The sequence below is a fragment of the Leopardus geoffroyi genome, chromosome B3 (assembly GCF_018350155.1).
Source record: "Leopardus geoffroyi isolate Oge1 chromosome B3, O.geoffroyi_Oge1_pat1.0, whole genome shotgun sequence".
NCBI lineage: Eukaryota > Metazoa > Chordata > Mammalia > Carnivora > Felidae > Leopardus > Leopardus geoffroyi.
In genome coordinates, this window is record NC_059337.1 from 81,452,001 (window position 1) to 81,468,431 (window position 16,431).

At 36.4% G+C, this 16,431-nt stretch overlaps 1 protein-coding gene across 2 annotated transcripts in view; it reads left to right on the forward strand.

The window, feature by feature from the left end:
- NUBPL (nucleotide binding protein like) overlaps positions 1–16,431 on the forward strand; it is a 222,916-nt gene that overhangs the window by 40,535 nt on the left and 165,950 nt on the right. Inside the window, exon 4 of one of the 2 annotated variants that reach the window (XM_045450635.1) lies at positions 5,921–6,011. In XM_045450635.1, coding sequence (XP_045306591.1) covers positions 5,921–6,011 — 91 coding nt within the window. Of the gene's footprint in view, positions 1–5,920; positions 6,012–16,431 lie in introns of those variants that run through there. The other variant, XM_045450636.1, reaches the window with a different exon arrangement.

Sequence of the window (16,431 nt, forward strand, 5' to 3'; positions counted from 1 at the left end):
TTTCACATTTGGAGCATAAATGTTTACAATTGTTAGGTCTTCTTGGTGGTTAGACTTCTTAATTATGATATAATGCCCTTCTTCATCCCTTGTTATGGTCTTTATTTTAAAATCTAGATTGTCACATATAAGTATGGCTACTCCGGCTTTCTTTTGGTGACCATTAGCGTGATAGATGGTTCTCCATCCCCTTACTTCCAATCTGAAGGTGTCTTTAGGTCTCAAATGGGTCTTTTGTAAACAGCATATAGATGGGTCTTGTTTTCTTATTCATTCTGTCACCCTCTGCCTTTTGATTGTAGTGTTTAGTCCATTGACATTTAGAGTGAATAATGAAAGATATGAATTTATTGCCATTATGTTGCCTGTAGAGTTGGAGTTTCTGGTAGTGCTCTCTGGTCCTTTCTAGTCTTTGTTGCTTTTGGTCTGTTTTTTTTTTTTTTTTTTTTTTTTCATCTTTTCTCCCCTCAGAGAGTCCCCTTAACATTTTGTACAGGGCTGGGTTAGTGGTCATGAACTCCTTTAGCTTTTGTTTTTCTGGGAAACTATCTCTTCTTCTATTTTGAAGGACAGCCTTGCTGGAAAAAGAATTCTTGGCTGCATATTTTTCTGATTCAGCATATTGAATATATCCTGTCACTCCTTTCTGGCCTGTTAATCAAATTCTTATTTAATCTTAGCTAATAGAATTAAGAAACATATTTTTCTCTACCAAGAGATTGAAATTTTTATGAATGGCAGTTTGACTTAAAGCAAGGCAGAAAGAGAGGAAAGAACCTTGACTCAACTCTAAATCCCAAATGCCAGTCCAAGATTATGTAGAATGTAATGTGCAGGGAATCATAGGATTCTTAACTGGATACTTCAATGGGAAGGATAAACTTTAGGTAAGTTGTAGTCTTAAATGAGTGTTCACTTAGAAATAATTGGGTGAGATCCTTCTAAAATGTTGTTTTGGTGGGCTCTCTTAGCAGATGACATAGATAGAAGAAACATGTCATGAAGTTTCAGGATCTTTAATATAAACTCCACTGAAAGAACAAGGCAGTATCAAAACTGTTGTTCAGGTGCCTTTGAAACCCAACACAAGAAAATAGGACTTGTAGGCTCTCAAATTGCGGCTTTCATGCAGTAGTAATGAAACAGTATAGTCACTTAGCAAGTCTGCTACCTTTTAGCTTTCACAGGGTATTATGAATTATAAAGAAACAAATCCCAAAATCTATCTGTCTTGTTTTACGGCATCTGCTAAGAGTTTGTGAACTGCAGGATAATCAGAAAAAGAATATAATATTAGGTACCAGCATACATTTATGGTGACATTAAAGATTGGGTAATCATGTTTTATAGTAGTAACTTTATAGTTATTTTTGTTAATGATCATTTTATCTGTTGTGTATGTGGTGAGGCTTTTGTAATGATTATTCTTTTAAGCCTTGCTGAAATTAAGTGTAAGAGAAGTCCTAATTGGAGCTTTCTTGACTAAATGTAATTATTTTAGGAGGAGTGAGGTGGAAAGGATTCATAAAATTTAGCTAGTTAGACACCCAGCAGCATATATCTATTTATAGCCTTCTATCTTGCTCATTTATGTTCCTACAATATAGAACTGTCTTTGAAAATTTAAATTGAAAGACTATTTATGCATCTATAATAGGAACCTGTTTAAAAATAATGGAGTAAATTATGAAAAACAAATACAGTTTATTTGGCACCTGTTGAACATTATTGAATTCTAGAGTTGAAAATTTAAGCTAATTTCTGTAGCTATGGTAATTTTACTGGTCCAGAAGCTACGCCAGTTCTAAGAATGATATGTTTTACTTAGTATAGGCTTGACATTTTTGTTTAATGGACACTAATTTTATTCATGATATATAAAGTCTAAGCAAGACATGCTTAGTTCCAGTGAGACCGCATGAAAAGTGTGCTCTTTATTGTTTTTAGAAACTACCCAATTAAGGATATGGAACTAAATCTTTACTGAGATAGTTCCTCTGACACTAAAAGAGACGACTATGTCCTACCTGCTCTTGGCAAAACCCAAATTAGATTGTTGGGTGATTGAATAACTTGGTTATGAAAAAGCTTATTTTCTAAATCAAATTTGGCAAACTGACCTGTGGACTAAATCCTCTCTGTTTTTGTAAATAAAGTTTTATTGGAACACAGCCATGCTCATTCATTACATATTGTCTGTGCTTTGATGCTACAGTGGTAGTGTTGAGTAGTTGTGGATCATATGATTCACAATGCCTAAAATAGTACTGTTTGGCCCTTTAGGGAAAAGTATGTTGTCCCCTGCTAAGTCTTTTGTACTCAGATCATGTTAAAGTTCTGGTTATAGTTTCTCATCTTTAAGTGAGCATAATACCACCTTGCACGACTGCTGTGAGGAGTCAGTGAGAAATGTAAATAAAATGTTTAGGGTGCCTGGCTTCAAGAAGGAATTCAAGCATTGGGGAGGTATAATTAGGGGAAGTTTATATTTGGGTAATTTAGGATGGCATGCTTTCTAAAAATTTTCTTTTTTTTTTTTTTGTTATTTTTTTGACTTCTAAAATTTTTCTAAAATTTCTAAATTCTGATTTGTCCATAGAACTCTAAATTCTAATTCTACAGCCACTAGCCTGTAGAGGCCTAGTTTATCCAGGTTCTTAATAAAAATTGCTGATTAATTTCCCTCAATCTTCTTCTCCCTCCCTCCTTCTCTGCCTCTGTCCCTCTCATCCTTCCTCTTTCCTCTCTTTCTCTGACCTTCATACCTTCATCTCCTCTGTTTCCTTTTTGATGTATGTCAACTTTGGTACTAAATTTAGGTCAGTGAGTAACTATTCCTAGGGAGAGTATGCAGAAAACCTAGCACATAGATTTTTTTTTTTTATGTTTATTTTGAGAGAGAGTGCGAGTGGGGGCGGGGCAGGGAGAGAGCGAGAGGGAGAATCCCAAGCAGGCTGTCAGCTCAGAGTCTGATGTGGGGTTCAATCCTATGAAGGAGATCATGACCTGGCTGAAATCAAGAGTCAGATGCTTAACTGACTGAGCCACCCAGGCACCCCTAGAAGATTCTCTGTTACCCTTAATTCCATTTTCTCGGAAACAGAGGAACTCTAAAATCTTGTAATCTCCCTCCCTACCAGCCCCTTATTATTTTTTTAAGTTTATTTATTTATTTTGAGAGAGTGAGGTGGGGGGAGAGGGAGGGGCAGAGAGAAAGGGAGAGAATCCTAGGCAGGCTCCACGCTTAGAGTCTGACATAGTTCTTGAACTCATGAACCATGAGATCATGATCTGAAATCCAGAGCCAAAACTCAACTGACTGAGCCACCCAGGTGCCCCTGCTCACTTTATTCATATGTGATTATACATATTAACAGCCACCTAGGTATGCGTAAAATCTGTTTCTACCATAGTAAATATTATGGCAGATCCTCAGTTTTGTCTTGAACCTTGATACCAAGGGTTCACCTTTAGACAGGCATGGTTTTCTTCTGGGAGACAGGACAAATAGTTGATTCTGCTTAACATTTTGAAGGAAACTTGAAAATCTAGTGATGAAAAAATTGACCCCAGCAGTCTTAGTTTGCAAGCACCCACTTAGTTGTTTCCTTGTTTCATGAAACCAAACTTAAAAAACTAAGTTATTTCACTTTACTTTTAGGAGATCAGTTTGAAACCTGGGACCTAACCTTTTCAAGTTTTTATAAAACTTGTAAATAACATTAAACATTAAATAGGAGAGGGAAAAAATACCAGATTATTTTTTGTTTTTATTGACATTTATTATTATGTAGTAGTTTTTAGTATTGTGCGTACCATGAGAAAAGACATGGAAAAGAGGTAAAATTCTAGGATGATATTGATGTCGGCAGTGCCTGGCTGGGTCCAAGGACCAGAATGGGGACTTCCCTATAAGACCAGCTAAGAGGGTCCTTGGCTTTGCACAGGATAGAAATCAAGTGTGAGCTGGAGAAAGTGAAAGCAGAGTTTATTGAATGGCATGAGTGACAGAGAGTAACAGACGGTCTGGGAGATTAGGAAAGGAAAGGAGAATGAGTCTCATTGTTGCTTGGGGTTAGGGGTTTATATATGGGAAGGGGATCTAGGGTACGTGTTCCTTTGGGGATCCTGCATAGGGTCCAATCAAAGACAAGTGTCAAGTGAGTAATAGGTGTTATTTCATAAATTACTGAAGGTAGCAGTACTGATGCCAGTTTCAGCTGAGGTTTCTTGAAAGCTAATGTCCTGGAACATATTTGGGATCCAGCTCTTCTGAGATGTTATCCGGTTTGGGGCCTAGGACAAAACTCAGAGAATGATTAACTTTTTTGCTTCTTCCTTAAAGTGACGACATAGCTTCTTTGGCTTATTCAGAGACAAATAAGGATCATGAGTAAATGGGGCCTATCAGAAAAATGGAGCCTTTCTAAGTGTCTGGTTTTTGTTTTTGGTGTTTTTTTGGCTTTTTTTTGCCAAAAAATGGAGTCTTTCTAAAATGGAATCCCTTCAGCTTCCTCACCTCAATGGTTATAGCATTAGCAGACCCTTGAATAATAGTATTGACAATTAGCTACATTTCTTAAGGTTTTAGTCTCTCTCATTTGAAAATCTTTTTATCCATAGTAAATTTAATTCTGTTTTGTTTAAATTAATTTGTTTGTGGTTTAAAAAGGAGTTGAAAACAGGTCAGAATTTCTCATTGACTGTTCCTACCTTTTTAAAGCTAATGCTTTTCTCATTTATTTTACAGTAAGCTGAGATTTTGGTAGAGGCAGATTTTAATCCTTAGTCCTCTAGGCTCTGTGAGTCATACAGGGACATTAAATGATTTTCTTAGAACTGCAGTTTGAGTCAGTATAAAGTTAGGGACATAAATGTTGAATGTACCTTATTTTATGTATTAATAGGAACCAGACAGCAAGGTTTAAAAAGTAATTTTGTGTCTGGAAATTGGTAGATAACATGGAAGATGGGGGATTATTTAATTAAAAATGAGAGTTTTTTTTTTTTTTTTTTGAGAGGTTAAGAATTTTACCTTGCTAGGGTACAGGGAAAGAGGGAGGAGAGTTCTGAGTCTTGGTGAAACGTAACTTAAGGACGCATAGTTAGCATTAGCATTCTGTTTGCTTATATATGGAAAAACCAGTAACAGATTGATTTAACGTATCAAAAGAGAAATAGGTGGGGGGAGAAAAAAAAAAGACATACTTGGGAATAGTGAATTTTGTTTACCTTTACTTGGCTGTGTTGCTGATGAACTGGCACCTAGAGACCAGTCAGAATATTCTGCCCTCGGGTAGCTAGATGGGTCATCAAAGGAAAACAGTTTTAGTTGTTTATGAATTCTCCAGAAGAGCTTGGATGTTTAACTGTGACTTGTGTGTAAGGAGTTGTCTCCGCATTATGTCTGCCACTACCCTCATTAGCATTTCCATGCTGGATCTGCATCAGAATTTCTCACTTGCACTATTATAGTCTTATTCCCATGATTTTTTTTTTTTTTTCATTTTGTTATTCTTGGTTGTGTTAGATGGGCTTTCTAAGGGTTAATGCTCCATCTTCCTGTGGTTTTGTTTGCCATTGTAAGTCCTTGTTTTAACATTGTGTGTAATTTGTTAGTCTTCAGATCAAAGAGGTTTTAGTCTACTTGAGACTATATGGGAGATCTGAACCACAATGTGTAAAGTGTATGTAGGGGGTTTCTCTTGTCAGTTTTCTAGAAGAAATTAGTAAACCAACAAAAAGTATTTATCTAAGTAGTTGATAAGCTTTTACCTTACTGCTGCTTTGAAAATTTAGGTTAGGATTTTGGAATTTTTTTGTAAATTTTCTTTTTTTATAGTCAGATTTACTATTGCTATATATGTTACCTTTGATGAAGAGTGGAAATAATCTTACAGTAGATTCTGTTTCCTTACAGTCAAAGGCCATTGGTTTACTAGATGTGGATGTGTATGGCCCTTCAATTCCAAAGATGATGAATCTGAAAGGAAATCCAGAATTATCACAGGGTAAGTGAAGAAGAGATAGATAGTATGGTAATAGTTAGACTTTTTAAATTACCTCCTGAGTGTCAGGCATTGTGCCATGTACCATGTGCACGTTATACACAGTGCAGTATAGTAATTCTGAAATCAGACATGAAGCCTGACTGTCCAGGTTTGAATCCTAGCTGTCACTGACTGACTGTGTGGCTTTGGGTGAATTGTTTAACCTCTTTGTACCTCACCTCTGCCCCATATGTAAAGTCAGGTGAGCAATTACCAGAGTTGCTGTGAGAAATCACTCGGTCAGAAATTGCTGTTCAGTGTAATGCATTTGAAACAGTGCCTGGCACATGGTCAGTCATCATCATTATCTCTTTATGTTAAATATGTGGATGTATGGGAGTATTTGAATAGAAGGTATGTATTTGTGTTGGGAGACATGAAAATTATTTTTTCTAATCAGATTTTTGTCATGTTTGTCTTAAAGTAGTTGAAAAAACCCTGAAAACATTAGTTTCTTTTCCCAGCCTTCACTGCTGTCAATAGGACAGAGTAATTTTTTTAGTAAATCTTTAATATTTACTGTGCTTGGTATTACACTTTCTTCCAAAGCTGTCAAATATAAAGCATGAAGAACAAGAAATGCTGTGATGAGAAAATGAAGTCTTGGAAAGGGGCGCCTGTCTGGCTCATTTTGTAGAGCATCAAGCCCCACATTGGGTATGGAGCCTACTTAAAAAAAAAAAAGTATTGGAAATTGGTTTATTAAAATTTATTTCTAATTATAATAAGTATATAATTGACTAATTTCTTTTCATTTCTTATTGGGCTTTTTTATTTTCCATAGATCTAGGACACAATGATTATATTTACCATAGGTATTTATTGGATTATCTATGTAAATAATACAAGTATTTTGTATTTCATTATTAAATGTTAGTTAATTAGACATCGTCTACTATTGTTGAATGTGTTTTTGTTTGTGCTTTAGTTGTGGAGTCAATTACAATGTTAAATTCTGAATTGTAGGAAACTTGAATATCTAGTGATGATAAAATTGACCCCAGCAGTCTTATTTTGTAAGCACCCACTTAGTTATTTTCTTGTTTCGTGAAAATGCTTTATTTTATATAACTTACAAAGCTAAGTTATTCTAGTTTCTTTGTTCTTTGTCCTTTTAGTGGAATGCATACTTGGTTTGCAGATATGTGACATATGCCAAGATGTCAAATTTCTTTCACAAAGAGGGAGTAATGAATTTGTGTACTTTAAATGATAGACTTATTACGTCTGTCTCTTGATTAAAGTAATGTGAAAACTGGTGCATGCAGCACATGAATAATGGTGAAATGGAGCCCTTGGTGTCAGTTATTTCTTAAGTAGTCTGTCCAGTCTATGCCAACATAAATACTTGAAGTGAACTTTAATTTCTTTCTTCTTGTTTTACTGAAGCTGTAATCTTAAATTTGATGTTTGCAAATTGGCTGCCATTAAACAGGCTTTCTGGTAAAGATGAGATACTAGAAATCTTGGAAAGCCTTAAAAGAACCCTTCTTTTGTGTTGACAAGCTGATCTTAAGGCACCCCAAAAATAAATTGAGCGATTAAGGCATCATTCACTTAAAAGAATGTGGATTCTTAAACCCCAGCTTATAAATTATGTTTTGAATCTGAGATAAACCTGACACTATTATACTAATTGGCATCATTTTGACATTTCTATATTTTATCATGTTAATTTATCCTCTTACACTCTCTACTGCAGAAAACACAATACAATAAGAAATTATCTTATTAATAGCAAAGAAATTGTTTCAACAGGCCATAAATCTTTGTGTTTATGATTAGCACCTGCCATAAGACAAATGGGTGTTCTATGCCTTTCACTTTTTGAGTTAGATCAGAGAACTGTCCTTATGATTACATGTAGACCAGTAGGGTGGAACATTTGTAATGTGGCCATATCTTTTTAGGGCTGTTTGTACTTCACATTTGTCTGTACTAGTTTAATTCCAAGTTAAAAAAAAAAAAAACAAACACAACTTTTTTTCTTATTTCCTAATCTTCTGATCATTCCCAGTGTTTCTCAAAATTATTTTCATGTTTTCAGTATCTTCTCTCAGATAAGAAAAAATTAAAAGAACTTGCTATTGTTGGTAGTGGAAGGATTAACTTGCAATTTTATTTTTAATACTGTTTATTTATGGGCCTTGTAAAATTTTTGCTTTATTTATTTATTTATTTATTTATTTATTTTTTAACGTTTTATTTATTTTTGAGACAGGGAGACACAGAGCATGAACAGGGGAGGGTCAGAGAGAGGGAGACACAGAATCTGAAGCAGGCTCTAGGCTCCGAGCTGTCAGCACAGAGCCCGACACGGGGCTCGAACCCATGGACTGTGAGATCATGACCTGAGCTGAGCCGCTCAACCAACTGAGCCACCCAGGCGCCCCAAATTTTTGCTTTTTAAAATAGACTTCATTATTGCTGATTCATAGTTACTTTAATAATTTACTGGGTACTTTAGAAACCTTTTAGGGGCACTTTAACAAAACATATTACTTTTATTTATTTTTTATTTTTCTTTTTTTACATGAGAATGACGCTTTATTTTTATTTTTGATTAAGATATAATTCACATATCATAAATGTCATCATTTCTTTCACTCTTTGTTTCTCTTTCTTTTCTTTCTTTCTTTTTTGATGTTAACAGAAAATAAAGTATTTAGGAAAGTAGTTTGGTGAAAGCAGGATGAAAAATAAGTTTTGAAGGTAGAAGATGTAGGAAATATTCATATGTGGGTTGGAGACTCTATAGGAAAAGGCAAAAAGCCATAAATAATAACATTATACGAAAAGGTGTGAAAAGTTTTGACAGTCTAGATTTGGTGAGGCTAACTTAGAGAAGAAATTAGATATGCTACAGGAAAAAAATAATGAATTAAGTCATCTTTTTCACTTACCTTCTGGACCTCAACTCTAGATTTTGTGTATATGGTATGTATGTACTCATACAGGGTAATGGATTGAAATGAGATTATGTTTGTCAAAATTAGATTTTGTACACCCATGTTCATAGCAGCATTATACACTATTACTACTACTACTACTATTATTATGAATTGACTGTTCATTATTTCATTATGTGGAAGCTACCCAATTTCTATCGGTTCATGAATAGATAAGCAAAATGTGGTATGTATGTGCAATGGACGTTATTCAGTCTTAAAAAGGAAGGAAGGAGCTTCCCGGTTGGTGAACACATGATTTGGGGAGCATATGTCCTTGGAGAGGTCATGGAAGCTCTCTGCTCTTCCTCATATCTTGTCCTATATGTCTCATCCATCCCGCTATTTCTGAGTTATATCCTTTTAATTTAATTTAATTTTCCACTGCCCACATCTCTTCTTTTCTCTGCCCACAACACTGAGAACCAACCAATCATCTGAGTGATATTCTTTTATAATAAGCTGTTAATAACAGTTCTAGGGATTAGAATTTGGACATCTTTGGAAGACCATCATTCTTCATACCGTACCACCGTTCTGTCCCCCCATCTCCCTCTACTCAAGGTTCTTGCCACTGTGAACAAGACTGCTATGAACATTCTAGGCATTGTTTTCTGTTGCACATCAGGAGAAATTTCCTTTCGATATGAACCTGGGACTGTAATATCCAGGCCATGGGTTTGTGATGTTTGCATTACTTTCCAAAATGTTTGCATCAACTTATGCTCTGTTCATTGTATATAAGAGACATTATGGATCCACATCCTCTTTAAATAGGGCATAAAATGCTATCTCATTATGGTTAAAAAAACACAAAAAAACGAGGAAAGTCTGACATATTTTGCAACATGGATGTATCATGAAGACTTGCTAAGTAAGCCAGTCACAAAAGAGACAAATGCTGTATGATTCCACTTATACGAGGCATTTAGAATAGTCAGAATTATAAAAAGTAGAATAATGATTGACACGATCTGGTGAGGAGGGGAGAATGGATAGATACTGTGTAATAGTTTCGGTATTTATGAGATGAAAAAAGTTTTGAAGGTGGATAGTTGTGATGGTTGGACAGCATTTGGAATCTATTTAATACCACTGAACTGTAGGCTTAAAAATGGTTAAGATGTAAATTTTATGTATATTTTACTACAATGAAAAAAATTAGAAAAATATATTAAATAGACTTGCTCTATTTCTTGAATAGTGTCTTGAATACATAGTTTCTTGAATAGTGTCTGTAATATCGACCCAGTAATTCTATTTGCTAAAAGAGCTATCATTACTGGAGGAAAACCGAATAGTGAAGTTTCATTGGGAGATTTAGTAATTTAGTTCTAAGCCTTGTCTACGTTTCAGCTTAGAAACGTCACTGCTCTACAATTTAGAAATTGTAATCTAAATTTTATTTTCATCTCACGAAAAGGAAGAGAACTTAATACATTTAAAATCCTTAATGTTATCATTACCAATATTACCATTAAAAAAATTTTTTTTATGTTTATTTAAAAAAATTTTTTTTTTCAACGTTTATTTATTTTTTGGGACAGAGAGAGACAGAGCATGAACGGGGGAGGGGCAGAGAGAGAGGGAGACACAGAATCGGAAACAGGCTCCAGGCTCTGAGCCATCAGCCCAGAGCCTGACGCGGGGCTCGAACTCACGGACAGCGAGATCGTGACCTGGCTGAAGTCGGATGCTCAACCGACTGCGCCACCCAGGCGCCCCTTTTATGTTTATTTTTGAGAGAGTGCGCACACATGTGAGCAGGGGAAGGGCAGAGAGAGGGAGAAAAAGGATCTGAAGCAGGCTCCATGCTGACGGCAGAAAGCCCAATGTGGGGCTCGAATTCATGGAACCCTGAGAGAATGACCTGAGCCGATGTTGGAGGCTTAATCAGCTGAGCCACCCAGGTGCCCCAGTATTACCATTTGTAACATTACCAGTATTGTAAAGCCCTGTATGATCTGATCCCCACCTTCTGTCTACCTCTACAGTCCCAATTCCAACAAGCTTGTTTTGTTATTCAGTGAACACCAGTCACAGTGACCTCTATTTCTAACATGCCAAGCTCTGTGCCCAGGTCTCTCCATTTTCATTCTCTCTGCCTGAAATGCCTTCCACCTTTACTGTCTTCTCCCCCCTCCCCGTCCCCCTCCAGTTTCTACTCCTCAGGTCTTAGTTTTAATGTCTTTTCTTGCATGAAGCTTTCCTTCTTTGACTCCTCAGACTCCTTATTTCAGTTGCAGAATAGAGTTTTTGTGTTATCTGTCTAATTTTTTAAATCTCCCCTACTATGATACTATGTGCACAGAGCAGAGGCTTTCTTGCCTGGTTTGTTTCTCTGATGCTTGGTATATAGTAGATATGCAATTAATCTTAGTTGAATAAAGAACATAATCTCTCCTGTCAGGTTTCTTGTACGTTAGTTGTATACTCTACTTTCTGTTTTGGGTATATGAGCAACTTAATTTGCAAACACATACATTTTTATGAATAATAAAAGCAGTTTGAAGACATTATCTTTGTTAATCTTTGTGATATATCTGAATGGTTGTCTTATGCTACATTTTCCCCCATTCTTAGAAAAAGGAAAAAAGAAAGGATCTGTATGGCTTGGCTTTGGAGAATTATGTGGAGTAAGTTGATTGTTCCAGTTGTTTCAATATGAAAGGACAGTGCCAGTCTTGCCTCATATGGTAGCTTTGAAATGTTGAATATTACTGTGTTTACTCATAAGCAGTAGAGTCCTGTAAGGCCTGAATTTGAGCTGTAATGGAAAGGGCAGTGTTCAGAATCCCAGTGTTGGGAATATGAACAACCTGGAAAAAGAGAAGGAACTAGTAAGTATACACCATCACTCTTTCCTCTGACTGTCGTCCTCATTGCCAAGCTAAAAGAGTTCATAAACACTAAAACAAATATCTTACTTGAGATTTTTTTTTTTCTGGATATTGGTATTGTAATGGGTTAGGAGAAGTGGTGAATGAGGAAGCAGTGACGGTAAGGTTTTGATTTTATTCTGCTTCTCTGTGGTCTTCCAATTAAGGAAAAGAAAGCAGAAATAGCAGATTGCATTTTAATGGACTTTGAGATTTCCTTTGCAGGATATAAACCACAAACTTTCTTTTGAACTGGGTTCCCCAGAAAGCAAAGCCCTATGCACTGCTAATTTATTAGGAAGTGGAAATCCAGACTGAGGAAGGAGGCAAGGATGGAGAGCTAATATGCAACTTCTGTCAAGCTGGCTGTCACTTAAATGTGACAGATTGCTCGACTGCATGGGGTTATGTATATGGGAGGCAAGGGGAAGAATTAAAAAAAATTTTTTTTTAATGTTTATTTAATTTTGTGTGTGAGAGAGAGAGAGTGCGAGTGATGGAGGGGCAGAGAGAGAGAGGGAGCCACAGAATCTGAAGGCTCAGAGGCTCCAGTCTCTGAGCTGTCAGCACAGAGCCCGATGCAGGGCTCACACCCATAGACTGTGAGATCATGACCTGAGCTGAAGTCGGACTCTTAACCGACTGAGCCACCCAGGCACCCCCAGGGGAAGAATTTTTTAAAAAATGTTTATTATTTTGACAGCGAGAGAGAGAGAGAGAAAGAGAGAGAGATAAAGAGAGAATCCAAAGCAGGCTCTGTGCTGTGAACTCAGAGCCTGACACAGTGCTCAGTCCTACAACTGTGAGATCATAACCCGAGCTGAAATCAAGAGTCAGATGCTTAACCAACTGAGCCACCCAGGCACCTTGGAAAGGGGAAGAATTTATTTAATGGTCCTTTTCCCATTGTCCAAAGACTTACCTCTGTAGATGGGAACTCACCTATATTTCCAAGATCTGTGAGTGAGTCCCAGTGGAGTCCTATGGCGTCCTGTGCTTTGGCATCAAGTAGGACATTTTTGGGGTGGGAAGTGAAAGGCCTTTGAAGGCTTGAAGTGAGGTACTTTCAAATAGCCTGTGTGTGACACTGGTCAGAGCCTATGCAGAGCTGTGGCTGGAATGAGAGATGAATGATGCTAAAAGAGTGTGGGGAAGTCACGTGGGACTTCCATGCATGCGGATGGAGGCGGGGAGCTGATCTCTTCTATACCCAGACAACTATTTCAGTGAATCCCTTATTGACTGATGCTAGGACATAATGACAGGGGACCAAGAAAGTATAGGATTCTTTCCAAATTTTGATATCCTGAATTCTTAAGAGAATGTGAATTGATCCCTCTCATCTAATAAACTAATACATTTCGGAGTTTTATTTCCCAAGGGAGTGCATTCCTCAAAGGAATATTTGAGTAATAGTTAGAAATTCAGTTTCATAGTTGTCCTCTGTAAGATTTATATGGAAATAAAATATATAATTTTTTATTCATTTTATTTTTTCAGCTTGGTAATATTTGATTTTTAAAAATGCAGTGCAGTATTTTTTCTATAGTCATACTATGTCGTATATTATGTGTACATGACACGTACATTTTTAATTTTTAAAATATAAAATTTGGTAGTATCAAACTTCAAATCTGAACACTTGGCTTCCGACTTCGGCTCAGGTCATGATCTCACAGTCCATGAGTTCAGGCCCCGCGTTGGGCTATGTACTGACAGCTCGGAGCCTGGAGCCTGCTTTGGATTCTGTGTCTTCCTCTCTCTCTGCCTCTCCCCTGCTCATGCTCTGTCTTTCTCTGTCTCAAAAATAAATAAATGTTAGGGGCGCCTGGGTGGCGCAGTCGGTTAAGCGTCCGACTTCAGTCAGGTCACGATCTTGCGGTCCGTGAGTTCGAGCCCCGCGTCGGGCTCTGGGCTGATGGCTCAGAGCCTGGAGCCTGTTTCCGATTCTGTGTCTCCCTCTCTCTCTGCCCCTCCCCCGTTCATGCTCTGTCTCTCTCTGTCCCAAAAATAAATAAACGTTGAAAAAAAAAATTAAAAAAAAAAATAAAAAAAAAATAAATAAATGTTAAAAAAAATTAAAAAAAAAAAGAAAAAAAGAGAAAATTATGTATATATTTTTAAAGTGTATTTATTTATTTTGAGAGAAAGAGAGCCTGCACGTGTGGGGGGGTGCTGGTGCAGAGAGAAGGGGAGAGAGAGAATCCCAAGCAGGTTTTGTGCTATCAAGCTCAGAGCCTAATGCAGGTTCGAATTCATGAAGCGAATGACTTGAGCCGAAATCGAGAGTTAGATGCTTAACAGACTGAGCCACCCAGGCGCCCTGAAAATTGTATTTTAAATTTAACAGTATGTTCCAACTACTGTTTTGAGGACATCTCAGTACACTTGTGTTGTGCTTCTTGAAGAAACATATTTTGTAAGTATTTCTGACCCTTGGCAAATCAATCATTTGGGAATCAGTTATTGAACAGGTCTATAAAGGTACTGTGTTTGCTCTAGGGAATCAAGATGAATACGATATAAACTCTGTTCCTCTTGAGGAGCTCACAGTCTAGTTCGGGAGATGAAAAATGTTCTCACGCTAAGTAACAGAGGATTGTAGAAACAGAAAAAAAAAACTTCTGATCTTGCTGTGATACAGTCCAGCCAGCCCTGGACCCTGATAAAGCTGTCAACCATAGGTCACAAAAAAGAGCAAGAGACTTGGTCATTTGTTTTTAAAAAGAGATGTTTATCTTTTAAATTTTGATATTAAACAAAAAATGAACATTCAAACTATGGGTGATATATTCCATCTGTCATGAACAAAATATGTATGTGTGATGTTTTATTTATAAATCACAGTATAATCTACCACTTTCTACTACTTGCACCCCAAAATAGTCCTTTACCTTTACTGCCTGAGGCTTGTCTTGTCTCCTCTGTAACCTTCCGCCTTCCTCTCTACTGACTTCTGTTTCTTTTTAATCTCAAACAGAGACTAGAAATGGTAGCAGTAACTGGGGACTGTGGACATTTGAAGGTTCTCTGGAGAATCTGTAGGTTTATCCTGGAGTTGGATTATACTGTTATTTATCTCCTCCTCCAAAACAAACCACAGCTGTCTACCATCTAATTCCATGTTTGACCTGAGGTAGGGAGTGGGACTTTTTCTCACAAATCTGTATGTTTTCAGGGTTCCTAGTTTAGATTGTAAATTTTCTTATTCTACTCATCTTCAACTTCTGAGTGTTCCATTATAGCTTAATATAGTGTAGTAGTGCTCAAAACTTTTTCGGTCTCTGGAGCCTCTTATGCTCTTAAAAAATATTGAGGATCACAAATGTAGGTTATATTTATCAATATTTAGCAAGATAGAAATTAAAGCTGAGAAATTAAAAAAACATTTGTTAATTCATTAACAATTACAAACTTGTAAACTTGTTAATATAAATAACATTTTAACAGAAATAACTATTTCCTGAAGTAAAAAATTAGTGAGATTGGTGGTATTGTTTTACATTTTTGTAAATTATTTTAACGTCTGACCTGATAGAAGACTGCTAGATTTTCATATCTACTTTAGCATTCACTCTGTTGCGATGTGTTGTTTTGGCTGAAGTAAATGAGGAAAATCCAGCCTCATATGGACATGTAGTGGAGAAAGGAAGGATATTGTAATAGTTATTTCAAAAAGTAATGGATTTGCTTCTTTGATACTACACTACAATTTTGACAAGTGTTGGCTTCTTAGAGATTAGTTACACTATGGAATCTGAGGCTATCAGTGAACTTTTCATAGTCTGTTATATTTAAATCTTTGGTCTATCTTACGCTTTGAGTTGGATTTTATAACATGTGTTGTCATTTAGAGATGTTAATTCATTGGTTTATGCTGGTCTTCTAAATGTTTACACATTTCATTATATAATATAAAAAATCCATTTACTAATAATGTATTATTATGGTCTTAATAGACAGTTCTTTAGGTATCAGGAAGTTGTAAAACTCATGGTGCCCATATACAGGTTTTTCAAAAATTCTAATTTTACTTGAAAGCTTTCAGTTAGTCATAGAGGAAAATATTGTCAGTTGTGTTATTTGAAGTGACAGACTCACTTTATTTTGTATGCTAAACATCCAAATCTGAAGCGCCATCATTTGTCTGTTTGTCTTTCAGGTAAAAATGGTGTTCTATGAAAACATATATGTCGTTTAGCTTACAGCTCAGTTGCACAGGTGCACTCCCTTGAGGCAGCCATTGTAACAGCCTTCCTAATGCAGCGTACAGCAGAGGTGCGTTTTGTGTACCTCTTGTTTCATCCTACAGAATTCTAAAAATGCCATGAACCCTAGGGTCAGGATTTAATACATTAAATAATTGCCGTTACTTCATCCAGGACATTCTTCAGTGAAATTTGTGTTTATTTTTATTTCTGTGCTTGGTGGTAAAAACGATGACTTTAAAATACAGTTTGGTGTCATTGCCTTGATTTGTACCAAGGTGCTGGCAGTTTACCTACTATTGTTTTTGGACCACCAGTGCAAAAGTCAACTCAGTTAAAAGCCAAT